General features: G+C 39.6%; 3 protein-coding genes and 1 pseudogene across 6 annotated transcripts in view; all 4 read right to left on the bottom strand.

Moving 5' to 3' along the window:
• CTSS (cathepsin S) overlaps positions 1 to 1,874 on the bottom strand; it is a 40,452-nt gene extending 38,578 nt beyond the window's left edge. The window contains exons 1-2 of the mRNA XM_060139021.1: positions 1,740 to 1,874; positions 870 to 931 (exon numbers count right to left, since the gene is read on the bottom strand). The gene's annotated coding sequence lies outside the window, so the exon portion shown is untranslated. The remainder of the gene's footprint in view (positions 1 to 869; positions 932 to 1,739) is intronic.
• On the bottom strand, positions 425 to 1,812 carry LOC132514390 (serine/threonine-protein phosphatase PP1-gamma catalytic subunit-like; annotated as a pseudogene).
• Positions 1,875 to 7,345: 5,471 nt separating the features above from the next.
• Positions 7,346 to 20,590, bottom strand: CTSK (cathepsin K). 3 transcript variants are annotated; one of them, XM_060139035.1, is made up of 8 exons: positions 19,436 to 20,590; positions 17,721 to 17,844; positions 17,114 to 17,236; positions 16,876 to 17,028; positions 15,176 to 15,394; positions 11,637 to 11,802; positions 11,267 to 11,372; positions 7,346 to 9,363 (listed from the first exon to the last, which is right to left on the bottom strand). In XM_060139035.1, exons 2-8 carry the CDS (start codon positions 17,841 to 17,843, stop codon positions 9,264 to 9,266), a joined length of 990 nt encoding a protein of 329 aa, XP_059995018.1. In that variant the 5' UTR covers position 17,844; positions 19,436 to 20,590; the 3' UTR covers positions 7,346 to 9,263. The 3 variants fall into 3 exon arrangements, with proteins under 3 accessions (XP_059995018.1, XP_059995016.1, XP_059995017.1); XM_060139033.1 differs by lacking the exon at positions 19,436 to 20,590 and having other exon boundaries at positions 17,721 to 19,028; XM_060139034.1 differs by lacking the exons at positions 11,267 to 11,372; positions 19,436 to 20,590 and having other exon boundaries at positions 17,721 to 19,034.
• Positions 20,591 to 20,890: 300 nt separating this feature from the next.
• Positions 20,891 to 27,079, bottom strand: part of ARNT (aryl hydrocarbon receptor nuclear translocator) — a 62,551-nt gene continuing 56,362 nt past the window's right edge. The window contains exons 17-22 of one of the 2 annotated variants that reach the window (XM_060139031.1): positions 26,873 to 26,996; positions 26,579 to 26,681; positions 26,050 to 26,197; positions 24,749 to 24,911; positions 23,746 to 23,912; positions 20,891 to 22,976 (exon numbers count right to left, since the gene is read on the bottom strand). In XM_060139031.1, the coding sequence (XP_059995014.1) occupies positions 22,887 to 22,976; positions 23,746 to 23,912; positions 24,749 to 24,911; positions 26,050 to 26,197; positions 26,579 to 26,681; positions 26,873 to 26,996 (795 nt within the window). In that variant the 3' untranslated portion in view covers positions 20,891 to 22,886. The remainder of the gene's footprint in view (positions 22,977 to 23,745; positions 23,913 to 24,748; positions 24,912 to 26,049; positions 26,198 to 26,578; positions 26,682 to 26,872; positions 26,997 to 27,079) is intronic. The other variant, XM_060139032.1, reaches the window with a different exon arrangement.

Here is a 27,079-nt window from a genome sequence, read left to right as displayed (position 1 = left end):
ATTTGGAATTAATTTTTATATATGGTGTGAGGTACCACTCCAACTTCATTCTTTTACATGTTGTCATCCAGTTGTCCCAGCGCCATTTGTTGAAAAGACTATTCCTTTCCCTGTCAAATTGTCTTGGCACCCTTGTTGAAACTTAACTGAACATAAATAAAAGAGTTTATTTCTGTATTCTTAATTCTATTCCATTGATCTATAAATCTATCCTTATGCCAGTAATACATGGTCTTGGTTACTACTGTTGGTTTGTAGTAAGTTTAGAAACTGGGAAGTATATTCTTTTTCAAGAACTTTATTCTTTCAACTCTATTCTTTTTCAAGATTGTTTTGGCTATTCTGGATCCCTTTAATGTTCATATGAATTTTAGGGTCAGCATGTCAATTTCTACAAAGAAGCCAGCTAGGATTTTTTTTTTATCCAATAGTATGCATTTTATGACAATAACAGGAACAGATTGGGCACCCTAGGGCTCTCTTTATATCCTAAAGAAAATGAGCATTTACATTATTCGTGGGCTGTACTGAATTTAAAAAAGATCAGTTGTACACTCACCCCTTAGACAGGATAAACTGTCCTGGGATGTACAGCTTTAACACCTTCATTAAAGTTGTTTGCAAAAGGAACAGAGAACTAAACAAAACAAAACATTTTTCCTTGGGAGTGGAGAGTCATTTGCTATTATAACCAGCAAATACCATTTATTAAGTCAAAAATGGAAGGGGGCAGGGCCACAAACACTATTTGAGCAAGCTGACCAACACACATTACAGTTTTAAAAATGAAGGTTATATACTGTATGTTATAAGTCCCAACAAAGAGTGTCAAAATGACATCTATTTCTTTGCTTGCTTTGTGATCATACCTCTTGGAGGTGTTACGGCTTCTCGTGGCATCTGGCTTCTTCTTCTCTGCAGGCTTTAAAATCTGAAAAGAACACATTAGTGTTTCAACCACACTCATCATGGCACCCGCATCGTCAAACTCTCCACAATAATTGGGTGCAGAAAACAGAGTGACAACTGCCTCTTTGCAAAAAAAATTCATATCCATCTTCAACCACCAAATGGGCTCTACATGTAAGATCTAAATCATGCTTATGGAGAAATTTTGCAACCACTTCTGCACCAAATGTGAAGAACACTCCTCTGTCATTTTCACCCCAGCCTAAGACACCTTTATTGGCATCAGACCACAAAAGATCACAAGGAAGACCTTGATCTGGTACATCAGTTGGTCGAATAATTCTCTGAATCTGCTCCATAGATTGAAGATCTGGTGATAAACCTCCATGACAGCAGAATATTTTCTCATGCACCAAGGCTGCTATCCATAAACAGTTAAAGCAGACTGTGAAAGTTTTCCATAGTTTAATGTTATATCTTCTTCTACATTCATCATAAAATCCATAAATTCTATTGATGCCGGCACATTCATGGTTTCCTCTAAGAAGAAAAAATTCTCGGAATATTTGATTTTGTAAGCCAGTAAGAGGCAGATAGTCTCCAATGAGACTTTCCCCTGTCCACATAGTCCCCAAGAAACAGGTAATTGCTTTCTGGAGGGAAACCACCATACTCAAAAAGGTGAAGCAACTCATAGTATTGCCCATGGATATCACCACATATTTTGAGTGGTGCTTCAAGTTCTAGTAGGATAGGCTGACTGAGAAAGACCTCTCCAGACTTTAAGCACAGTCCTCTGATTTCATTCTCCTGTAGCTACATATTCTTACCAGGCTTGGACCCTCTCACTTTCAGCGGCCGTTGGATGATGCTGTCGATGTTGAGTTTATCTGTATCCGCCATCGCCTTCCCGCCGCCGACCCTGCAGCAGCAGCGCAGCCGCCGGCTCGCGCCCGGGATTCACATCTCCCTTCCCACGCCACGAGCACAGAGATGGTGGTGGCGCAGGTGGCAGAAGCCACGGCTGGATCCGCCCCCTGCGCAATCGCCCCGCTCCCTGCTTCATCTTTATTTCCCCAGAGGAACCACGAGAGCGAAGCCAGCTAGGATTTTGATAGGGATTGTTTTGGACCTATAGATCAATCAATTTGGCGGAGTATTGACATCTTAATATTATCTTGTAGTCCATGAACATGCAATGTCTTTCCATTTTTTTAGGTCTTCTGAATTTCTTTCCAACAGTGTTTTTTAGTTTTCAGAGTATAAGTTTTGCACTTCTTTTTTCTTTCTTTTTTTTTTATTGAGGTATAATTGACATACAACATTACATTAGTTTCAGGTGTACAACGTCATGATTCAACATCTGTATGGATTGCAAAATTATCACCACAATAAATCTAGTTCACATCCATCACCATACACAGTTACATAATTTTTTTTCTAGTGATGAAAACTTTTAAGATCTACTTTCTTAGCAACTTCCAAATATGCAATACAGTATTATTAACTATAGTTGTTATCCTGTACATTACATCCCCATGAGGCAGGAGATAGATGGGCTCCAGGTTAGACATTTACAACTGGCCGCCTATTTATATTTCTTGGGGCGAGAAAAAGACGAGCTTCAGGTCGGACACTCACAACTAGCCTCCTGTTTGCATTTCCTGAGACAGGAGGTAGGTGGGCTCCAGGTTAGGCATTTACAATCAGCCTCCTGTTTGCCCTCCAAAATGGAAGTAACAACAGAAACAGGGTAAATAGCCAGGCTTTGTCTCTTGTGGACACCTTAAGATAACAGTCATGGCACTAACAAAGAGGGGCAAAACCTCGTTTGAGTAAAGGATCAAGAGTCTCAGCTTCCCCCCCTCTCGTTGGGGCAAGGGAGACTCTATACATGCGCAGAAAGGCTCTTTGGGGGGTCAAAAGTCCGGGGACAACGCCAGGCCATAATGAGTTTTGCTTCTCCCAGATGCCTTTTCATCGAGATCCATCTAGGCTGAGAGGTATGTGTGCACCTAGGGGGAGGGTCCTGAAACAAATAAGCCACGGGGGACAAAAGCAAGATGATTGGCCAGAAGGAAGACAAAGACCCCGAAGAACTGCCCTATATAAATGACTTAATAGCCTCTTTACTGCTTAACTTAACTCACAACTTTTACCTTGTGTGTTTTTCTTTAAGTCGACACAGGAAAGAAGACCTTAGGCTATAAGTGTCCAGAGGTGAAGAATTAGATTCTTGAAGTCCGTGGACAAACTTAGCTTGTAAGTATTATGAAGGCTGTCATTGACTCATAAAGGCTTTTCAATGGCATTAGAGCCTAAAGGTTCAGCAAAAAGGATATGTACTGTAAAAAAATAAAATTGCCCAGGAGTATTATAATACCTGTGCCACTAAAAGTTAATGGGCTAGACTTCCCTGGTGGTGCAGTACTTAAGAATCCGCCTGCCAGTGCAGGGGACACGGGTTCAATCTCTGGTCCGGGAAGATCCCACGTGATGCAGAGCAACTAAGCCCGTACGCCACAACTACTGAGCCTGCGCTCTAGAGCCTAAAAGCCACAACTACTGAGCCCACATGCCACAACTACTGAAGCCCGTGTGCCTAGAGCCCATGCTCTGCAACAAGAGAAGCCACTGCAATGAGAAGCCCGCACACCACAACTAGAGAAAGCCCACGCGCAGCAAGGAAGACCAAAAGCAGCCAAAACTAAACAAATAAAATAAAATTAAAAAAAGTTACTGGGCTGTCACTTGTAAGTTTTCATTTACTCCTCACAACATCTATGAAGGATAATGAGAAATAGAGTATATTGTGGTAGCTAAGAGCACTAGGACCTTGGATTCGGAAAGAGCAAGCAATTGGCCAAATCCAGAGCATGAGAGAGTCTACTGGACAAATGACCTGGCTTCTCCATAAAATCAATTACAAGAGAAAAAAAAGTATGTGTGTCTGGGGGGAGTGTAGGGTGAGGAGGTGACTGTCAAAGAATACAGTAGACTTAACAACTAAATGCAGTGTGTAAAACTGTTTGGATACTAATTTGAGTAAACGAACAGTAAAAAGACACCTTAAACAATTGGAGAGGCTTTTAAATGGACTAAATATTAAATGATATTGAGAAATAATTATTAATTTTGTTGGATGTGCTAATGGCATGGTGCTTATATTAAAAAATTTCTGACTCAGAGATGTATAATGAGGGATTACACATAATCCCTCATTATATGAGTAAAGTAGTATCCAGGATTTGCTTTAAAATACTGAAAAAAAAATGAGGCGGGATAGATGAAACAAGACTGGAAAGTGTTGATAATTGTTAACACTGGATGATGGGTACATGGCGCTTCACTCTACTACTCTCTCTCACCTTTCATATATATGTTTAAAATATTCTATAACCAAGTTAAAAATAAAAATAAAAAATAAAATATATAAAAGGAGAGAGAGAAACAAAAAAGACCTGGTCTGCTTCCTGGCTCAGCCTCTTACTAGCTAGATTACCTTGGGGAAGCTATCCGATATCTGTAAAATGGCTATAATAAGGATATGTAAAGCATTTAACACAGTATGGGCTGCACAGTTAAGCTCAATAAATGTTAGCTAATGTTGTTATTATGAAAGAAGTAAAAAATATGTAATAACAGATTTGATTTACAGTAATTTTAAAACTTCTTTGTGTCAAAATATCAATCATTAATTACAGTATAATTTGTAACTGAGAACACTGGAAACAATATAGATGTTCATTTACTGGAGTTTAATTAAATAAATTATATACATTTTTATAAGGGAATTTCATGCATCTATAAAAATAATCATATTTCTAAGTCAAGGCCTATCAATTCTATCACTTAGCATCATTTTGGAGATATTACATAATGCAAACAGACAAGAAAGAAATTAGAGGTAAAAATGAGAAAGAAAAAGGTAAAATTTACCTCTGTAGATGATATGCTTACATACTCAAAAAAAAAAATCAAAAGAATCAACTGAAAAATGTATAAACCAAAAGAGAATTCAAGGTAAGGTAGCTGAGTACAAAAACTAATATAATAGAAATCAATAGCTTTCAAATATACATCCAATTAAAAATTATATTGGAAAAGACCCCATTTAAACTGCAAAAATAATAAAAGATAAACTCCCTAGAAAAGAGGTTAGCAAGAAATGGGCAATATCTATAAGAAGGGCACAAAAGAATACTTGACGAAATATAAAGGCACCTCTTATTCTTAGATAGGAAGGTTCAATAGTATAAAGAGGTCAATTTTCCCTAATTAGAGATATAAATTTAATGTCATCCAAATAAAAATACCAGCAGAATTTTAGACAACTTGACAAGCTAATTCAATAGGTCACATGGAAAAAATAAAAAGCAAGAATCTTCAGGAAAAAAATCTAAAAAAAGAGAGTAATAAGGGGAAGACTAACCTGACTAGATACTAAAACATTATAAATGTGTGATACTGGCCAAGGATAGATATACATATTGATGTACCAGAATAGAAAATCTAGAAATAAACCCAAATACATACAGGAATGAAATAAATTTGTTGCCCACATATCCATACAAAAGGAAGTTCTAAGGGATGTTCTTTAGGCAGAAAGACAAAAAAAAAGAAATCAAAATAATAGAAATGTGTAAATTTGCCTAGTTGGAAGTCAGACATCTCTCAAGCTTGTCTTTGGTCTTTACAAAGCTCAACAAAAACTACTTGCAGATTATCGAATGTGGTCTCTCATGCCTATACATTTCAGTATACTGTTCTTTGTGTCTGAATGCCATTTTACAGCTCCCAATCTGCCAAACCCATACCCAAGCTTCAAAAAAGTTCAGGAGTCATTCTTCCATTAAGTATTCTTTCTTTGAGAAGAAATAGAGTATGTGCAGTGTCTCCTAAATGTTGATTTTCCAATTTCTTGCATCTCCATTTTGTTCTTCATCTGTTATTTGTTCTTTACACCACTGCCAGAGGAATACTGCTAAAATATAGATCTGATAGTGTCTTTCTCCTACTAAAAAATATTTGATGCCCACTAAATGCCTGAGTGTCTATAAAATAAAATATGAACTTCTAGGGACATGAGAGGCTTTCAAGGCCTTCCAGGACTCACCTCCAACCTACTTTCTGTCCTCAGCTCTACCATGTATATGAGTGTGCACCCTATATTTAGAGCCACTGCAGCTCTTACCATTCACACACACAGCTTTCTTGGTGCCTTTGTTCACCCAGATCCTTCAGCCTGATATGCCGCCCTCCCTCCTCTAACCCTACTCCTCACCCCCAACCCAAATCTCTCCAATCCCTCATCCACCCCAATCCCTAATCTTCTCTGCTCACTGAGATTTTTCAAAGCTGTTTTCAATGAAACCACATCTAAAATCGATTAAGAATGACTCATTCCTGAGCTTCCATAATTCATGTTTATTTTATTATGGTTGATATTATTAATAATATTGATATCAGTTGTTTATATGCCTGTCACTAGTCTATAACATTCATAGAAGTCAGGGCCATGTCTTACTAATTTGTTTCATCCTGGTAGCTTTAAATACACTGCTTACCACATGGTAATAAATACTGACACACAAAAATAAATAATTTTTGCACAGCAAGAAATAAAGTAGCGCCTGACACATGGTAAGCATTCAATAAATGTGAACTCTTTCTAGTGGTAATAACAGATGCTCAATAAACGTTCTGTGAAAAATGGCAAAACCAGTTGTGCTGATTTATTATTAGCCAGCTAAGTTCTTTTAGAATTGATACTGCTCGGGAATCATTATAAAGAGTTTCAATCTCCTCTTTTGGTGATAGCAAAATTTTAGGTTCCAGAACCTCAGAAAGGGCCTTAAGATATTTTTCAAGAGATAGGTTCATGTGTCACTTAATCTGGTCCCCATACAGATAGAATTAAATATTGAAATATTTTTATATCCATTTAATCCCTGAAACTTAGTATAATTCTTTTTTTTACACTTTTCTGTTTTTAATAGATGAAAGATTTACAAAATCATAATTAGTCTCCTTCAGCAGCTAGTGTGGCCAAGACAAATCATATCAAAAGTACTTGTCAACTTACTTCCTGTAGACGAGAGGTTAAACAAATCTTTTTTTTTTTAACTTTTTTTTTAACTTTTCAAGATAAATAAAGTATACATTATTAGGACTTTTCACAGCCAAAAGTCAGTTTTTCACTTCCATTCCACGTGGAAATTTTTGCTGTGGCTTATTTGTTTTCACAGCTGTATGATATTCCGTAGCATATCTGTTTCACAATATATTCATCCATTTTTCTCTTGCTGTACATTTAGATTGTTCTAGGTTCTTTTCCTCTTTCAAATAATTCTGCAATGCATTCTTCTGTGTGTCTCCTTATGCACATGTGGGAAAGTCTCTAAAGATGCGTAAGTACTTCATCTTTTTTTTTAAAAAAATATATTTATTTATTTATTTGTTTGTTTAGCTGCTTTGGGTTTTCGTTGCAACGCCCTGGCTTTCTCTATGAGATCAGGCATCTTTTCCTGTATTCATTGGCTTTTTAGATTTCTTCTGTGGATTGCCTGTTTGTGTCTTTTGCCTAATTTTCTATTATTTGTTTTTATCTCATCAATCTGTAGTTTATTTGTTTTTACATATACGTTCTAGATACTAGTCTTCTGTTATTTATAGGCTATGTCTGTTCAGGTCCTCCAAGAAGCAGACACCAAGAGGGAATTAGAAGTGCAAGACAATTACTGGGGGTCAGTGCTTCTGAAGGGTAATGGGAAAAGGAACAGGAGTAGTTGAGAAGAATCTTTAGACCCCAGTGCAGCTCTTGATACTGTCTCATTGCGGCTTCTCCTTTGTCTTTGGATGTGGGGTATCTTTTTTGGTGAGTTCCACTGTCTTCCTGTCGATGATTGTTCAGCAGTTAGTTGTGATTCCGGTGCTCTCGCAAGAGGGAGTGAGCACACGTCCTTCTACTCCACCATCTTGAACCAGTCTCTTAGTACAATTCTTAATACTGACTAAGCACTTTAAAAATGTTGGTTGTAAATGTCCATCAACAGATGAATGGATAAAGAACAAGTGGCACATATATACAATGGAATATTACTCAGCCGTAGAAAGAAATGAAATTGGGTTATTTGTAGTGAGGTGGATGGACCTAGAGTCTGTCAGACAGACTGAAGTCAGAAAGAGAAAAACAAATACCTTAGGCTAACACATATATATGGAACCTAAAAAAAAAAAAATGTTCATCTCACTGATGAACCTGCAGGGCAGGAATAAAAACGTAGACATAGAGAATGGACTTGAGGACACAGCGGGAGAGGGGGAAGCTGGGGTGAAGTGAGAGTAGCATCTACATATATACACTACCAAATGTAAAATAGTTAGCTAGTGAGAAGCAGCAGCATAGGACAGGGAGATCAGCTCGGTGCTTTGCAACGACCTAGAGGGGTGGGATAGGGAGGGTGGGAGGGAGGCTCAAGAGGGAGGGGATATGGGGATATATGTATGCATATGGCTAATTCACTTTGTTGTACAACAGAAACTAACACAGTATTGTGAAGCAATTATACTCCAATAAAGATCTATTAAAAAAATAATAAAAATGTTGAAGGAATGAACAAATAAATGAATTAGGACAAATTGTTTATGCAGCAGAATCTCCAGACAAATTGTGAGCACATCACATATAAGGAATATGTTTTGTTCATCTTTTTGTCTCCAGCACCTAGCATGGTATCTGACACAAAATGAACGTTTACTAAATAGCTATTTATTAAATTAGAGATAATTAGATAATTAGAGATAAGCGATAAATACAGTTTACTTTATAAATGCAAAGAAGGAAAAACAAAACACATTTGTTGTATCATGTAACCTTGTACCAAAGATTCATGAATAGATTTATTAATGGGGTGGAATTTCTACCTTGAAGATATAGAAGTAAATGTGGAGACTGAGAAGTCAGGTCACCTTAGTCCTCTAGAGTGGTTAAAGCTAACTAGTCCCTGTGAATGAGAATCTAGCCTAGCTGAAGATCTCTAGCCTCTATTTACACAGCATTGGCCCCAGGACAACACAGTCAGGGCAGGTTGTGGTCACATCTCTTAGCCTAAGAATGCATACCTGTTAGGGAAATTTCCTATTTCTAATGAAAAAATAAAGACCTTGGGTGGAGAGAAGAAAAGTAGTAGGAGTGTCACTTGAAGCACAAACAAACATGGAAACTGAACAGACAATCTCTGTATCATTACATCTTCTTCAAGAAAGGCACACCAATTCCCTTCCAAGGTATATCAGTATGTTGCACCATTGTGGAAGGAATGGAAGAGCAGGATGGGGTTGCCTGGCTGAAGTCACATCTTGGGGAAGCTGGCCAGGTTGGCAATGCCACAAGCGTTGTTCTTATTCCGGGCCATGAGGATATAGCCTTTGTTCCCCCAGTTTTCTCCCCAGCTGTAGGACCAAGCAAGGAAAATACTTAGTACCCTCAGTTTATTCAATAAAACATTTACTGAGTATTGTACCTGAGTATAGGTACTGATGTTTTACAAAAATGAATGACAGTTTTTACCTTTAAACAGTTTAAAGTCAAGAAATGGAGGCATAGTGCTATAGGAGAAATTGCTTCTGACCAAGGGGATCAAAAAGGGCTTAAGAAAAAGGTGGCATTTGAGCTGAGCCCAAAGGCGGATAGAATTTGGACCTGTGGAAATGGAAGCCAGCAGGGGAGTGTGAAATGAGTAACAGAGGCAGGAAAGCATGGGACATGTGTTAGGATCATGTAGCTGAAAAACAGGGTGCTTGACAGGGTGTAGTGGGAGATCAGGTTGAGTGATCTTTATTGCCAGGCTAAAGAGTTTGACTCTCTGGCCCATGATAGTAGAGGAGACACTGAAGTTTTCTGATTGGGAGAGTAAAATCATTCAACTTGTGTTTTATGAAGACTAATCTTGAAAACGTGAGTCTAGAGCATAAGAAAGAGGCAAGAGAGGCTGAAGCTGGTGATCTTGGTTTCATAGAAGAAATGAATGAAACTATGAGAATTGATGAGATTGCTAAGGAGTCAAGTGGAGGGACTGGAAGATTAGATACAGGTAGACAAAGACAGAGACAGAGACAGACAGAGAGAGGGAAGATTGGTCTATACATCTTCCTAAATTGTTTTCATGAGTTTTTTGTCCTTTTTCCCCAACCAGAAAATTCACCAGTTACCTGGTACATTTTACTTAAGACCTTTACCCTACCGCTGTTCCCTTCTCCAGGGGTCCCCAATGATCCTGATCCTGCCTAGGTGTGTCCTTTATTCTTCCCAGCTCTCTTGGCACTTGATCAAGAAAGGAAAGGGTAAGTGCTTGCGCTGGGAGTCAAGAAAGGGAGAACACAAGACAGAAGCTGTGGGAGAAGGAACATCCTCTTAGAAAGGTGCTCAGGTTCACTCTTAATTGGGACTGTGATATAAAAAGTTGTTTCAGGTTTGAAGCAACTCCCAGCCTTACATTCTATCCTGCCAGCCCTCCAGGCAGCAAATCCAACTTGGTTATACTACTGCATTGGCCTGTGCACTCCCCAGAGTCTAGGACCCCTGCTCTTTGGAGGGCACCAAGGACAGAAAATTTAATCAGGGCTACTGCTAGGCTGGTGTTGACCCATGAGGAAAGAAAAAGAATAACTACCCTAAATCTGCGCCCCTACGAAGTCACAAGGGGCTAAAGAGAAATGGGGAGCCAACTACTAATAATGTGTAGTTTTATTTGTTCCCAATAATAGAGAGGGAAACACTAATTTTTGTTGTTGTTGCTCATATCCACTTTCTGAGAAGCATTTCTCTTCACAGACTTCAAAATCTTTGGCCAGTTCTTATATATGTCTATCCTAAGTGTATCTGGAAGGGCAAAAAGCTGCACAAGAGGATACTAAACTCTTACTTTGTTTATACTGTACCCTAGTGCTTATAGACAGACTGATGATGGAAACCTCTCTAAAAAATCAATCACATTAGAGAGAAAAGAAAGAAAAAATATAATTCCAAAGCTCCTGCTGGTTCTTGGTGCTACTTTATGTTCTCATTTAGCTAGGTCTGTCTTTCTTAGGGGGCAATGAGGTCACTGAAGACAGACATCTGCTCATGTGTTTGTGTATGTGACTAAGTACCTTGAACATATAGCAGCTGCCCAACACATACCTTTAGTACTCTTGTCTGGTCATTAAATGTTATAATTAATAGCCTCTGATTGGGAAGGTAGAATTGCAACATCTGAGAAAACTTTCTCTTGATTTAAGAGAAAGAAAGGAATATTGGGAAGTTGGAGTTGAGGGTGAGTGTTAAGAGGATGACATGTAGTGTTCCCATCATTACCTGTTTTTAATTATCCAGTGCTTGTTTCCCTTCTGGATCCCGTATCCCACTGCCAAAACTGCATGGTTCAGATTATCACTATTGCAGTTTTCATCGTAATACACACCTAGGAAACAAACTATCAAGGTGAAGCTTTCTGCAATCCAAGGGTCGCCCTGTGAGGTCTCCCACTCTAGGAGACCCTCTGTAGAATCCCATTCCAGTCAGGAGGGCTTACAAAAGAGATGCTCTGTGCTGTGGCAGCTGTTTCTCCCTGGCAGACTCAGTCTTTATGGAAACAAGTACTGAAAATGCTCAGTACCCTTCGAGAAGCTGCCCAGCCCACGTCATAAGAGAAGGTTGATTGTGCCCCATAGGAACAGTGCCTTACCTTTTCTGTAAAACTGGAAGGAGGTCAGGCTTGCATCAATGGCCACAGAGACGGGTCCCACTCGGGCCACTGCCCTCTTCAGGGCTTTTTCATTTCCCTCAGGGATCTCTCTGTACCCTCTGCACTTAGCTGCCTTGCCTGTTGGGTTGTACATACAACTTTCATCCTGGAAAAAACAGGTTGAAATAGGACTAGGACTAAGCAACAGGCAGTGAATCAGTGAGTGAGGAATTCTGCCAATGTTTTGGGTGATGTCAGTGCACTAACAGGGGCAGCAGACTAGAGTCTCTAGAAAGGGTCTGTTCTCTCCTCACCATTTTAGAAACTATAAAGAAAAGAATATGAAAAGTGGATACCTTGTACCGTACACAAAAATCAGCTCCAGGTGGTTTTAAAACATAAATGTGAAAGGAAACACTGTAAAACTTAAAAAAGAGAATATTTTTTATTTCTACCTCAGGGTAGAGAAAGATTTCTGAAATAAGATTTTTTTAAAAGCACAAATCATCTTCCGGCAATGTAGTATGTGTGATCCTCGGTAGGCAGGGAGGCAGCAGCTGCTGTGTGGGGAGGAGGCCAAGGCCAAGACCCAGCTAGAGGGAGGACCTTGGCCCCATGCACATATAGCAGGCAAAGAGTTCTGGCTGGACCCTTGTGCTCTCATGAGATAAAAGCACATAACATGACACTAAAACAAATTAATAAGGAACTTAGCAATTCAGCTTGTGAATTTCCAAAGTTATGTTTTGCAGGTCTAGTTAACGATGATATGTTTCATTGTCAAGCCACAATTATGGAATCTAATGGGAACCCACATCAAGGTGGTGTATTCTTTTTGGCAGTTCATTTTCCTACAGACTACCCCTTCAAAACCCTGAAGTTGCATCTACAAGAATACATTGTCTAAATATTAACAATAATGGCAGCAGTTGACATGATATTCTAAGATTACAGTAGTCTCCTGTCTTAATAATTTCTCAAGATTCCTTTATCTGCCATATGATCCAAACCCTTGATGCCTCCTAGTGCCAAATATTGCATAGATCTACAAGTAAAATAAAATATCTAGGGAATGGATTTGGAAGGATACCACGTGATGATACTTTAAAAATAACCTGTATTATGGCTGGAGGGAACTTAAATTACTGTATTATCTGGCTGCTGCCCTATCAGATCTCTTCTTTTCTTAAATTTTGTTTTTCTTTACCTCCTTCCATTCATTTACACGTTCATATAAGATGTTCTTTCAGTTTTGGACAATAACTGCTTCTAAAAACTGTAAAGTAAAAAAGAGAACAGTTGTCCAAGATTCAGAATGTTAAAAATGGAACACATGTTTTATATGGCTAATTCTTCATTTTAATTGATTACGAGACCAAAATCATTGCACATTTCTCTAAAATGCTGACGAGATCATCTGAGGGGGTAGGAGAACAGAGATTATAAGTCAATTGCTCCTTCTATTCCAAAATAGGGTTTCAAATGTTATGTAATTTTCCTTTAAATTATTCAGAGTTTCTGAGTTATTAGTTAAACTGTCTCTCAACAAACTGGTTAATATAGTACTGAATAAATGATGCAAGCTGTCAATGGATAAGTGATCAACTACTAGCTCTAATAATATTTAAGTTATGTTTTTAATATAGTTAGACAACCCTTTAAATTGGTTGCCTGGATTAATCAATACAAAAAAAGTTATAAACATGAATCTGTTTTTTTGTATACACTGTTAGGATTTGTTTAATTTTTTTGATGTCAGGTGACAACAAAAAGTTGTCAGGAGAATATTTGACAGTTTAAAAAAGAATATTTTACCACGCCCAGGTTATCTCACTGACTGGCCTGATGTACTCAGAATTCAAAAGCTAACCTTTTAGGACAGCTTCAGTGTGCTGCGCCTTATGGCAGCAGCCCCAGGGTCAGATATGGACTGGGGACACAGCAGTTCTGAGAACTGTACACAGAGTAAAGAAAAAGCTTTCCACACACAACCTCCAACTTCTCTGACTTATTTACCTGACAGCTAAAAAAACCATAACATGGAACACTAATGGCATGACATTTACGAAATGAAGTAGTTTTGATGTGGCCAATGTCACGATGATGTGCTGAAGTGACATTACTATGTAGGTTGCTGAGTATCCAGTAAAATGGATCTGTTCAGTCATTTACATTAATGAGCATTTTTGTTGCAGGAGATACCATTTCAGATGACTAAACATGAATAAATAAAACTCGTTGTTACTGGATTTTTTAAAGGCACAAATTGCAAAGGAAAAAAATTAATAATTTTTCTACACTAAAATTAAAAACTTTTCTGGATTGAAAGACATCATAAAGAGAATGAAAAGAAAAATAGACTCACAACACACATAGTATTAGTATCCAAATATCTTTTTAAAATTCCTAAAAATCAGTAAAAAGGAGAACACAACCTAAAGATGGGAAAAGATATAAACAGTCAATTCACTGAAGAAGAAATGCAAATGGCCAGATAAGCATACCAATGAAGAGATGAATCAATAGGATTTCTTATACTGTGCAGGTGGGAAATACAAATTTTTCCAAACACTTTGGTAAATAATTTGACATTATCTAGTAAAGAGGAAGATGCACATACCCCAAGACTCAGACAATTCTGTTACTAGATATTATATTCTGGTAAAGAAATTCTTGTACATGTGCATAGAAGACGTGCCCGGGAATGTTTGCAGCAGATAAACAGATCCAATAGATAGATCTTGGCTCTGCTACATAACTAGAGGTGTGAGTTTGAATATGCTATGTTATCTCCTTAAGTGTCAATGTCCTCACCTATAAAGTGAGGATAAGGGTAACTTACAGGGCTTTTATGAGGATTAAATGAGAGCATGCACTAAGTACATGGCTTAGCATATGGTAGCCATCATTTGTATTACTCAGCCTTGTTATCCCTGCTTCAAAGGCTCTTATTGCAAAGGCCCCATATTATATTATCTATCAACCCCATGTATATAAAAAGCCCTCAGATCTTCTTCCTTTTAGATAAGAAAGATCTTCCTATTACTAAAGGACCTTATAGGAGGAAGTGAGTTGATCTCTAAAACTGCAATAAATATGAAGCAACTTGCTTTTTCCCTCATTTTATACATGTTAGCATGTTAACTTACATAATTTGCTTAAATGTTCCCCAAACCCACACTGAGATCATACAAAATAAGGCCAAGTGATTCATGAAATTAGCATGGTGGGCCTGGAGACTTGTGATGGGAGTGGAGGAATTGAGCAGAGTTACAGAGACTGACTCAGAGATCTATGGGATAACCTGTCCTCTGTTTTTTCTTCAGGGCAGAGAGGCAGATAGGAACCATGGTAGCCTAAGCTCCCCAAATTCTCCCAGACTGTGGGAATCTTCTTGGCCTCTGTGTGAAATTATCCCATCAAGAAGGCTGGATAGGGTAACAGAAAACAAGATTTCTGGACTTGTTTCCAGTACAAAATGTCATGCTGGGGAAGGAGGAGCCATTACAGAGCTGTATGACTGCATGGGACAGTCTCACCTGTCCAACATACGGGTAGGCATCTTCAGAGTCAATGCCCCGGTTCTTCTGCACATACTGGAAGGCATTGGTCATGTAGCCCCCTCCACAGCCATCATTCTCAGACACACAGTCCACCAGGTTCTGTGGACTCAGATTTAAGAGTTTGCCAGTTTTCTTCTTGAGTTGGCCCTCCAGGGCACCCACAGAGCTAAAAGCCCAACAGGAACCACACTGACCCTGAGAGGCATAACAGAGAAACTACCAGTCATTGCTGTTCACACTTTTTGTTTCTTCCTTCTACCTGCCTGATGAAATTCCATATGTTTTATAAATTCCAGCACCTGTCCCCTTTGCTGTGAAGTCTTCCTATTTCCCTTCATTTAACCTTTGTTACAGTGTTCTATTGCTATTGTTGCTATTGATAACTGTTGTTACTATTGTTACCATTAGCTGTAGTAAAGCAGAATACAGCTCTTCCTCCAATGAATCCATCATAAATTGAAAATATAGTAAGTCGAAAATGCATTTAATACCCCTAACCTACTGAACATCAAAACTTAGCCTAGCCTACCGTAAATGTGCTCAGTACACTTACGTTAGCCTTCAGTTGGGTAAAACTATCTAACACAAAGCCTATTTTATATTAAAGTGTTGCATATCTCACATAATTTATTGAATACTGTACTGAAAGTGAAAAACAGACTGGTTGTAAGTGTATTGGTTGTTTACCCTCGTGATCATGTGGCTGACTGGGAGCAGCGGCTCTCTCTACCACAGGCCAAGATCAAGAAAAGGTTTCGTACCACATATCCTAGCCTGGGAAAAGATCAAAATTCAAAATTTGAAGTACAGTTTCTATGGAATGCCTATCACTTTCACACCATCATCAAGTCAAAAAATCATAAGGTGAACCATCAGAAGTTGGGGACCATCTGTACTGGTTTTGCAACACACTAGATGTGTAACCTTGGGTAAATTACTAAACCTCTCTGTACCTCACTTTCTTTATGTGTAAATTGTGGATAATTATAATATACTTAATGGAATTATGAGAATTTAAAAAGTTAATTCATGTAAAGGATGAATTATTATGTGTAATAATAATAATCTCTCAAAAAGTGCTAGCTATTATTATTAGTGTTTGTTCAGCTAGATTATACGTTTTTCTTTCTTTCCTGTTCTATTTTTTAAAACTGGGGATTTCTTGAGGACACAGGTTATGTCTTAGTCATCTTGAATCTCTACTGCCTAGCACTATATCTGGTAGGTTCTGAAAAAAATGTGTTTGTTGAATGAATGTTAAATCAAGTGTTTATCTGGTGGATAAAATCAGCCTTGTTAAGGTTGTGGGAAAACTTACATTCTCATGCTGGTAAGAATGTAAGATCATACAAACTTTTTTGGAAAGGATTCTGTGACCTACTGATTCCAATTTTGGGATTTGTTTTGCATAAATATTTGTATATATTCACAAAAATATATGCACACAGGTGCTTACAGCAACACTTTGTAGAAAAGAAAAAACAGAAATAACCTAAATCTACAAAAACAGATGATGAGTTAAATAACAGAATAGACTTTATTCTCTTTGCAGGGGGAGAGGTAACTTAATTCTTTGCCCTCTTTTTCTGATGCCCTCCTACCTTAAGAACAAAGAAGCAGAAGAACAGAGAGGTCATGCCAGTTTCCATACCCACACCCAAGAGGAAGGAGGGTACCTGGTTTTTGACAGGAGTAACATATCCCTTCTTCCGATAATCAATAGAGTCTGGGCTGCCTTCCCAGTCTGGGATATAGAGGGTGTCATTACTGCGGGAATGAGAGGGGGGTATTTTGAGTCCAGTCATCTTCTGAACCACTTCTTCACTGGTCTGGGACAAAGAAGAAAGAGGCCAGGCATAAGCAGGGAACCAAGACAAACAGGGAAGGTAGACCAGGAGCTAAGGATCAACTCACCATATCCCCCAAATGGTTCATGGCCAGTTCATATGTATGGACACCAAGAGAGGCCTCGAGATTATGGATGGAAATATGCTTCAGGTTTTTTTCCCAAATTAAACGCCGAGAGACTTCATCCACCTAAACAGAGCATAGTCAGTATTGGCATAGACTGTGTCCTGTGTACAAAGTTATCTACATAATACTGTGGCGGTTTCTAGAAGAGATTAAATTTACAGTCATAGAGGGTTTACAATCTAGTTGGGGAACTGACCATGGGATTATTAAGAGCGTGCAAAAGAAATATATAAAACAAATAATAGAATGCAAAGCTCTGGAGAGACATATAGGAAAATAATTGCTTACGGATTAATAGCATTAATCTGAGAAGGTTTCCCAAAAGAGAAATGTAAGACAGTTATGAAGAAAAGGAAGGACAGGACTTGATGGAGGGTGAATTGAGGAGTAGTAATGGAAAGTATATGTTAACAGTTAGGGACCAGGGGCAGGTTTGCTTGGTTGTAGTGGTTAAAGTATTGGGGTTGAAGAAGGGAGTCTGGAAGCTAGGATTAGATGTCTCAGGTTCCAACCCTCCCACCATGTTCCCCTCCAGGTTCCCAGGCACCTTGCTGTTATACTGCTTTCTGTAGGTCTTCTTCCATAGCTCCCACTGGGTGTTCAGCATCTCCTCGGGGTACAGAGCAAGGCTCACCACAGGCAGCAGTAGTAGAACCTTGAGCCCCCACATCCTGGAGAAGGGGATAATTAGGGGACACTCTTCTATTTGCCCAGAGGTTCCTAACCTGGCTTGGGATGAGGAAATAGCTGGAACCATATTCTCAGACAGGTGGTTCTTAACCTTTGGGATTCATAGACTCCCACGACAAGCTAATAAAAATTTTCAACCCACTTTAGTCCCAGAAAAATGAATGCACACACAATAATTCTGGGGGGTTCATGAATCCGAAGTTAAGAACGCCTTCCTCTGGACCACGAGGCAGAGGAAAACTAGGCTTTACAAGGAAGGTAGACAGAGATTGAGGATGACTTCCATATGATAAAAACAGTGATAGTCAGGAGGGTTCTGGATTTGGGTGGGACGCTGATACATCTGGTTACAAGTATTTTGACCTAGGGAGATTCAACACACACACACACATACACACACATATACACACACATACACACAGATACACTTGCACAGATAACCAGCAATGGGATAGAAAATGGACAATCAGGATGGGACAACACCTGTCTGCTCCAGTGTCCCCAGCAGACTTGGAGGAGATAAACAAGGTAAGTGCAGGGTGGGATGAGTGGGGTCGGAGAATACACAAAGGAGAGATTTTCAGCTAAGTTTTGCTTCCTGATTATTTCTTCAAGGCATTCTTTTGTTCCTTGCCTAAATTCTGATACTTCTGATCTTGCTAGGAGAGGACAAGGGGAAAGCTCACAGCATTTCCTGTTCTCAAACTATGAGATGTTTACTGTCTCCTCAGTCGTCTTATGCATTTCTTCCTCCTTTCTCTTCCTGTTCCTTCCTCAGGCAGGAAACTGTCCTAATCTCAACCAGCTGCTGTGGGCAGGAAAGTTTCTTTTTTTCTGACCAAAAAGCCCACAAAACCTCTGTGACTGCCTCACAGGACAAAAAGCCTCAGAACCAAAGTTTGTTAGAAGAATGTAAGACAGAAAAGCAATGTTCTGTGATTATTAGATACACAGCTTTTCAGAAGTTTACTCTAGCTTCATTCACTTCTCGCAGTGTCTTGCTAATTTCATGTCCTCCATTTTAAGAGCAAGTTAGTCTGCATCAAGCCACACAGCTTGCATAAATTTTGAATTTATAGTCCATTTTTGTGTAATCTTTGCAAACTGGCAAAATGTCCAGGAGGACGTTTAATATCTGGAGTGTTAAGGGCTTTGGGATGTCTCAAACAGCAGGAAGACCTTACTGAGCTACCACCTCCCTGCACCACTCCTCCCCCCTGCTAGTAAGTTAACCCTTATGGTACCTGCCCACCCACCCCCGCACCTCCCCCCCCCCCAAAAAAAAACCAACCCTGAGAGGTCACTCCTTGAGGGATGGGTAAAGGATGCCCTATATTCTTTGCTTTCACTAATAACCATGTATACATACAAACAAACCGTAAAAGGAGTCCTAAAGATTTCCAGGCAAATTTTACTTAGCCAGGAAATAACCTAAGAAGGGCATCACTGTTTTAATCTGCAAAGCCTATAAAGTTCATTTTGATCCCCAAGTCACTACGTTCCTAATATTCCTTAAAATGGAGAACTGAAAGGAATGAGAAGCTAAAAGATCTAGGAAGTTGAAAATGTTACCTGCTGATGGGGATCTGTTCTCTGGGCTCGTCTCAGCAGAGAAGTGTGGATAATGTGGGCGGATGACTAGGGGTGCTGGATTTATTCCACCAGGATTGCGGAAGTCAACTGTAGCTGTTGGCTGGAAAATTTGGATGGGGAGGGCAGTGGAGATAGAAATGCTGAGAGAGGGGGATTAGGGAGGAGGGAAGGAGGCAGCAGATTTGCATCGTTTCTGTGTGCGCATGTGGAGCATGTGTGCCAGGGCAGAGTTAGGTATTTAGTTTCACGTGGCTGCCTGCCTTTGAGAGCAGACAAAAAAAAATACCTCAATACATATTATCTAAGTTGCGGCTTACCTTCTCTTTCGTGGACAAAATATTATTACACTGGGGGATTACAACTTTCCAGTCCCTTTCCTGTTATTATTCATCTCTCCAACTTTGAAACCTCAGTTTTCCAATATGTCTGACCCTCACATGAGGGATGAGGAAATGAACACAAAAGGCTAGAAAAAAGTATGTAAGGGAAGTCACAGGCTCCAAAATCATTTGTATTTTATAAACTTGTTGACTAAAAGTTGTCATTGCTTCCAGGCAGGGGAATATCTTCCCCACACTAACATGGTTTTGCTGAGGAAGGATACATCAAGAAAAGTCCAGATGAAACCAGTTCTAAAAGTAACCAGAAACAGTATTCCTGGTTATTTATGACAGCACTTGAATCAATGCCATAAGCACTGACAAATTCACATGTGACTTCTTTGTTGCTACAACTCTCAGATGGTGGGATGATGAACATTATCTGTCTCAATTATTAAAATCCCCAATCCAGGTCCAGTCATATGAGCTTCACCAAATGCTTCCCTCAACATCCAGGCATGTGACAGATCATAAGAATCTAGTTCAGTCCCTAAACCACAACCCCAAACATTTTCTTCCATAAACAGATGTGTGCGAAGAGGAAAAGGGGTCCTGGGAACAAAAAGGATAACACATGGGATCTAGAGTCAGTTTCTAGCTGGATTACACACATAGACCCTCAAGAACACAGGCTTATGCTTATGGGTTTTTTAAATTTCCTAATGAAACACACTGTCCTAGAGGGAAACTAGGTCTAGACCTGAATAGTTTAAATTTCCCCATTCTTAATACCTTTAAATCCAGAAGTGCCCTATTGGTCTCAAGTCCCAACTTTCCCCCTCTCCCAAGGACTTGGGCAATCCCCCACCCCCATCCCATGGTCAGATGTTTCTGATGATTTTACTCAGAATGAGTCAAGATCAGGAGGACAACCAAGGAACGCTGAGTGATCAGAGCCCTATGATTTCTGATTCCTGAAATTATAGACATACTGTGCTTTTATGTTTGTATATTTGAAGCGCAAGCTATGGATTCAACTAGTTGTGGGTGTTTGTTGTTTATGAGCTGGGAAGGAATAATAAAGCCGCAATCAAGATCACACAACACAGGAAAGTTTACAAAAGGAAAAAATATTTTGTTTTAAAATCTTTGCTACATGTCATTATTTTTGCCACTGTAAGGCTCAGCACAGATGCCAGCAGTACAGAAATGGCCAACAAGGAAAAAAAAAAACAATCAAAAATAAAACCCTGAAGGAAAAGCAGAAACAAAACCCACAGAGCATCTTCTCCCGCCCCTCCCCTTCCCCAGAAGCCCTATAATAACTGTACAATATTATAGTCCTGATCACATTTAAAAACAGCTGATTATTAAAAAACAAGGATTTCATTGGAAACTCAACTTTTTGGTTTCTTAAACTGTGATATAAATATATATGTATATTGTATGTGTGCACATAGAATAAAAAAATAAACTGTCTCCTTTTCCATTCCACTACCTGGCACCAGATTGGAGACAAAAGGGAGGGAAACCTAATGACATTCTTTCAGCCTCTCCAAGGCCACCTATGTTCCTCAGTCCCCTATGGCTACATTTAGTATGTCTTCTCCTTATTCAATCTTGCACTTAAGATACTGGCCTGAGCCAAACAAATAAACAAAAAAAGGCCGATACACATGGCTGTTACCTGAGGAAGGGAAAGAGTGAGAGTAGTAACCTGTATCCGCGTTTATATGGCTATAGTTAATTGCTAAGTGACCCTGTCGGGATGGGAGTCCAGGTCCCATCTATCACATGGATTTATTACACTTGTACTATAAAGCAAAATCCAATCTCAAGATTGGAAAGGGAGCAAAGAGGAAAGAACTATAGGCCCAGAAGAGACCTAAATCTCCGTTTCTTGCAGACTGGATACTTTGAGAATGGGATGAAAGAGGTTACTTTGCAAGAAGGCTTGGTATTTGGTTTAAACTCCACCAGTGAGGATTTTCACTGGGACTGCTAATCCAAGAAGTTGAGTTTCCATGCATATATAACCTCTACAGAACACACATCATATGTGATTCTGACAGAAAAATGCAGCATTATCATTATGGCCAAGTAGGGGGTTTCTAAAAGTGTTTATCTTGCCAGCCTACTTCTGTAATGTTTACAGATCTTCCATATAAGGTGAGAGCACCAAAAGTAGGAATGACCCATCTTTATCACTATATGTGTTCGATGAGAAACCAACGATTTCAATAGAAGACTTTATATACTTGCTTATAGTTGCCTATTGGCTGGGCATAGATATAAGTGCAGCAAAGACATTTATTTAAATACTCTTTGGCTGCAATACTAAGTGGAAAATACCTGGAAGAGTTAACTCCTTAGGACTCTTTAAAAAACACAAAGAAAGACAAAATCTGGGACAAATTTTGCATAACTCCCCAACAGGGAGAAAGAAACACAGAAACAAACGTGCACGTGCTCATGCACACACATGTGCACATGCATGCATGCATGCACGCACACGCACACACACACACACACACACACACACACACTCTCTCTCTCTCTCTTTCCCTCTCTCTCCCACACTTCCTTACTCATGTTTCTTTCCAGAGGAATTGCTCACAGGCAGCAGAAAAAGCCTATGCTCACTTCCTAAAGCCCCATGTATACCTACCATGCTTCATGGTCCTCAAACATGAGGACATTTCTCCCCTCCTCCACCTTATTGAGAATTTCTTTCCAGAAATAAGCCATAGTATCCAAGACAAATAGTGGATGCCAGGTTCTCTAACCTGCCCCTTGACCCAGCACAAATCATCTCTGCACAAAATTTCTGGTCAGGAGACATAAGGAAAGGCATTCTTAACCTTATCCAGTCTCAGTTTTTCAAAGGGTCCCCAAAGCCTTGAGGATTCAACTCCATTTCTTCTATAAATGTTCTCTCAGAGAGAAACAAGGAAGACAAGGGAAAGGTCAGAAGGAAAAGGGGGTATACATCAGGGGTGAGGGAAGGGAAGGGAGAGGAACTTTTATTCTGTTTATAGTAAGATTTGCTTTTTAAAAACAAATGGTGATCTTTTTTTTCTCCCCCACCCCTTATCCTCACCCCAATAGTTCTATTCTGAAAAGGAGGGAAACATAGTTAGATCAGGAAATTCTTCATTGTTGTAACTGTTGCTCTGGTCTCCCAGCATGGACAGCATCTCCTAATAAGTGAAAAAGAATAAGTTTGGGTCACACACCTTGATCCTTTACATTTATCAAGCTGCCTCCCAACATTCCCCTGAACTGTCATCTCTGGCCCCAGAGAGTTTCTGCTGTGCTGAGTTCTCTTAGCCTTCCTTACTCCCAGCAACAATGACTCCTTTAGATGACAACCTTTTTTCCTAGTTCCTTCTCTGTCTTCCTCCTACAGTTCCACATTTTCCCTCTTTTCTAGACCTCAGTATTTTCAAAAGGAGAAAACTCTGCTTGTCACATTTCATAAAACCCCCCTCTGGATACATATGGAATATCTCTTATCCTATTATGTTTTCCACCAAAACCTTGTTTTGCCTTCTTTCGACCTGTGTTTTAAACTAAGCTCCTCCTTTGTCCCACCTGAGATTACTCCGCTGACTCTTGCAGTCCCCTCAGGATGTATGTAAATAGACCTTTAGAGCTGTATTCAGTATTTTTATACCTAAAGTACTATCAAGCGGGCACACGGTTCTCCGTGAATGGGCCAAAATTACTTTTTTTGATGTCTTCACATGGCGCTTCACATCACTAACGATGGTCTGGTCAAAGGCTGTGCAGCACACTAACTTCACAATCTTTTCAATTAATGACATCTATTTCTATATGTCTTGACTCTTTTCTTCTCTTCTTACTAACCTCAATCAAACACCTGAATCCATGCATGCTTTCTTCTCTGTCTCTCCTCCCTGACTCTCTCCCAGTTTCTGGTTTTCTGAAGTCTGTTCACCCTCTCACCTGGAAGACCTCTGGCTGGCCAGGTTGCTGTGCTGATGGCTGTTGAACATGTTGCTCATTAGAACTTGAACGATGATGAGGCTGCTGGCCCTGCCACTGTGGCCAGACACCCACACCCTCTGCTGTCCGTGTCTGGAATTGTCCTGCAGTCTGTCCAGTCTCAGGAGCTAAAAATACAGCAAGGAAGAATAAACAACTTCAATCTGCTAACTCCACTAGAGAGGAGAAACTAGCATATTATCACATGCAAATAATTAATTTTACCTAGACACTTTCTGCCCTTCTTTCTGCAAATCAATGCCTCTTCTATTTCAAACCCTGGTCTCAGATTCATTTTTCTTCTCTAGGTACCCTTTCCAAAGAGTCCTTTGCTCATTCACACTATACTTGCATATTATTAAATTTATAATACTTTACATGCTTTTTGTTATATGTGCTAAAGTCTTTTTCATGTGGGTATGTTTTATATTCCAAATGGACTGTCACCTTGTTAGGTCAGTACAGCCGTGACAAAAGCAAGCAATTTTAACTACGAAATTCTTTCTCTCTCTTTTTTTTAAAATAAATTTATTTATTTTATTTATTTATTTTTGGCTGCACTGGGTCTTCATTGCTGCACGCGGGCTTTCTCCAGTTGCGACGAGCGGGGGCTACTCTTCCTTGTGGTGCGCGGGCTTCTCATTGCAGTGGCTTCTCTTTGCTGTGCAGCACAGGCTCTAAGCACGCGGGCTCAATAGTTGTGGCTTGCGGGCTCTAGGCGCGCAGGTTTCAGTAGTTGTGGCATGTGGGCTCAGTAGTTGTGGCTCCTGGGCTCTAGAGCGCAGGCTCAGCAGTTGTGGTGCACGGGCTTAGTTGCTCCGCGGCACGTGGGATCTTCCCGGACCAGGGCTGGAACCCGTGTCCCCTGCATTGGCAGGGGGACTCTTAACCACTGCGCCACCAGGGAAGCCCAAAATCCTTTCACTTTAGTGGTGTGATATTTCTCCTTCTAGTCTGAACTCACCAAAGTTGGATCCACGATTGGTGAGACTTGGGTAGGCAGCGGCACCAGGTGATGCAGTGGAAGCTCCAGGGAGGGACATGGGGCTGAAGGAGGAGGGAGTCTGAAAGTTGCCTACACCAAATTGGGAAGAACGAGTCTTGGCTGTAGCCTGGGTAGCCACCTGCTAAAAGAAAGCAAGGGGTAGAGAACAAATGGAACATTAATATTATTGCACAGGCCATTCCTGTGAGAGTTAATGTTACCTCTGTCAATCACTGGATTCTTCTGAGCCAAGCTCATTACTTATATGCCATTGTATATTTCTTCCAATTAACTCCCAATCTCCCTTGACACTATTTTTAGACACGTGATAAATTGCAAAAAACAAAGAACTATGGGATTAGTAACGTTTATTTGGAGTTGTGAGAATTAAACGAAAATGACTTAACCGAAAGCATTTTATAAACTGTAAAGTTATACAAAAACTAGAGGTATTAATAATAGTATAGCATTATATATAGAGAAAAAACACTTTGTATCATTTTATTTAGTCTGTACCACATTTATTTGTTCCTAATGATTTTTTTTTTTGGAAACTAAACATTTTTCTCACTACAATATTAATGCATATGTACTGTGGGATATTTTCAAAAGGAAGGAAAATAAAAAGGAAATAATCATCCATAATTCTACCACCAAAGACCCATGGTTAACATTTTTGGATAACTTCTTCCAGTTTTTATTTTCCTATGCATTTTTTATACAATGAGGTCATACTGCATATAACAATTCTGGAGCTTACTTCTGGTTTTGGCTTTTTTATTTAAGATATTACTTAGCAATATAAGTATATATCAACATATGACAGGACATTAGCTTTAGCCTTAACATATACTTTATATATACACATATATACTATATGAGGATTTTTCAACACAATTTTTCTTATTTTGGTAAATAGATATCACTGTGTATAAATTAGTGATTAATTTTCTCCTTTGTCCCTGTATTTTGTAGCCCTAACCAAAGTGGAAACTTCTCAGAATTTACTCCAAAACAAATCTGAAACTGAAACCTGTTCAAGATGTTTGTGAGCAATTTTTGATTTAAGGTGAATGTGAAAACTATGGACTCTGAGATGTTTGTATTATCTATGGTTTTTAATTATCTAGCTGCTCCCAATAAAGATAAAAATTGGAAGGAAGGGGATGGAGGGGTGGAAAGAAGATGTCTAAGACAGACAGCAATAATTTTACATACGTAGAAAAGCCTAACCAAGCAAACAAAAAATACACAAGGGACAGACAGATGAGAAGGTTTACCTGGGCAGAGAAGCCTGGGCGGGTGCTAGGGGTCCAAGCTGGGGCTGCTCCCTGGGTAGGATTGGAGTGGCGAGAAATCTGGGCCAACATCTGCCCTGCAGAAGCTGATGGCTGGACAATGGTTACAGGAGGGGCCAGACCACTATTTCTAGGAGTGAACAAATAGTGAGGTAAGGATTTAAAAGGTGCATTTATCACAGAATCTAGGAATCACAGGACAATCTAGTGCTATACCTAGATTCCCTTGACTCCCTGGGGTTAAGGAAAACTTGATAACAGAATTTGGAAAAGACGAGAAAGACTGACAGTCACACACTGATCAGGACACACAGAGATGGAACCTAGAACATGGCAACAGGACAGGTGCAAAGAAAAAGGAGGAAGAAAAACAAGCTTGTCTCATCCTAGGCCTACAAGTTCCACTGCTTTGTCTGAAATAACCAGAGAAAGTTAGGGAAGAATAAAACTTGGATTCAGTAACTGAATCCCTCAGTTGCCATGTAAAGTAGCACACACATGTGGGGCTCACCTGAAACTCTCTGCCGGCCGGGAGGTAGGAGGGAATGTGTTGCCCTGGGAGAATAACTGTTGGGTGGCAGGGACAGTGCTGGAGGAGATGCCTTTACTCTGATCTGTGGACCAAAAGGAGTTGGGGGAGGGCCAGTCAAGGGGCTGTAGTATATTAGTTCAGCAAGTTCCTATTTACTCACGAGGTATTAGGATTAAATGGAAATATACTGGGAGACTACTGATTGGGCAATTGTAGGCCCATCAGTAAGTGATGAAAATGAGAATTTAAAATGAGAATAAGGAAGAAACATACCCGTATTGATGTTGGAGTAGATTTCTGAAAATCTTGGATCTCTATCTTGGGCAAATAGACCCTCTGACTTCTCGAGGGGCTTGCTGTGTTCTGGCCCTGTGGTTGTCACAGGCTGAACAGAAACCTGTGGAAATACAATGATAAAAATAACCAAGAAGGTTTAACATGACAACTCAATAACCCTAAAATTCATGTAAAGATACAAAT

The sequence above is a fragment of the Lagenorhynchus albirostris genome, chromosome 2 (genome assembly GCF_949774975.1).
Source record: "Lagenorhynchus albirostris chromosome 2, mLagAlb1.1, whole genome shotgun sequence".
Classification (NCBI taxonomy): domain Eukaryota; kingdom Metazoa; phylum Chordata; class Mammalia; order Artiodactyla; family Delphinidae; genus Lagenorhynchus; species Lagenorhynchus albirostris.
Note: the sequence above shows the minus strand (reverse complement) of the source record. Positions and strands in the feature narration are given on the sequence as shown.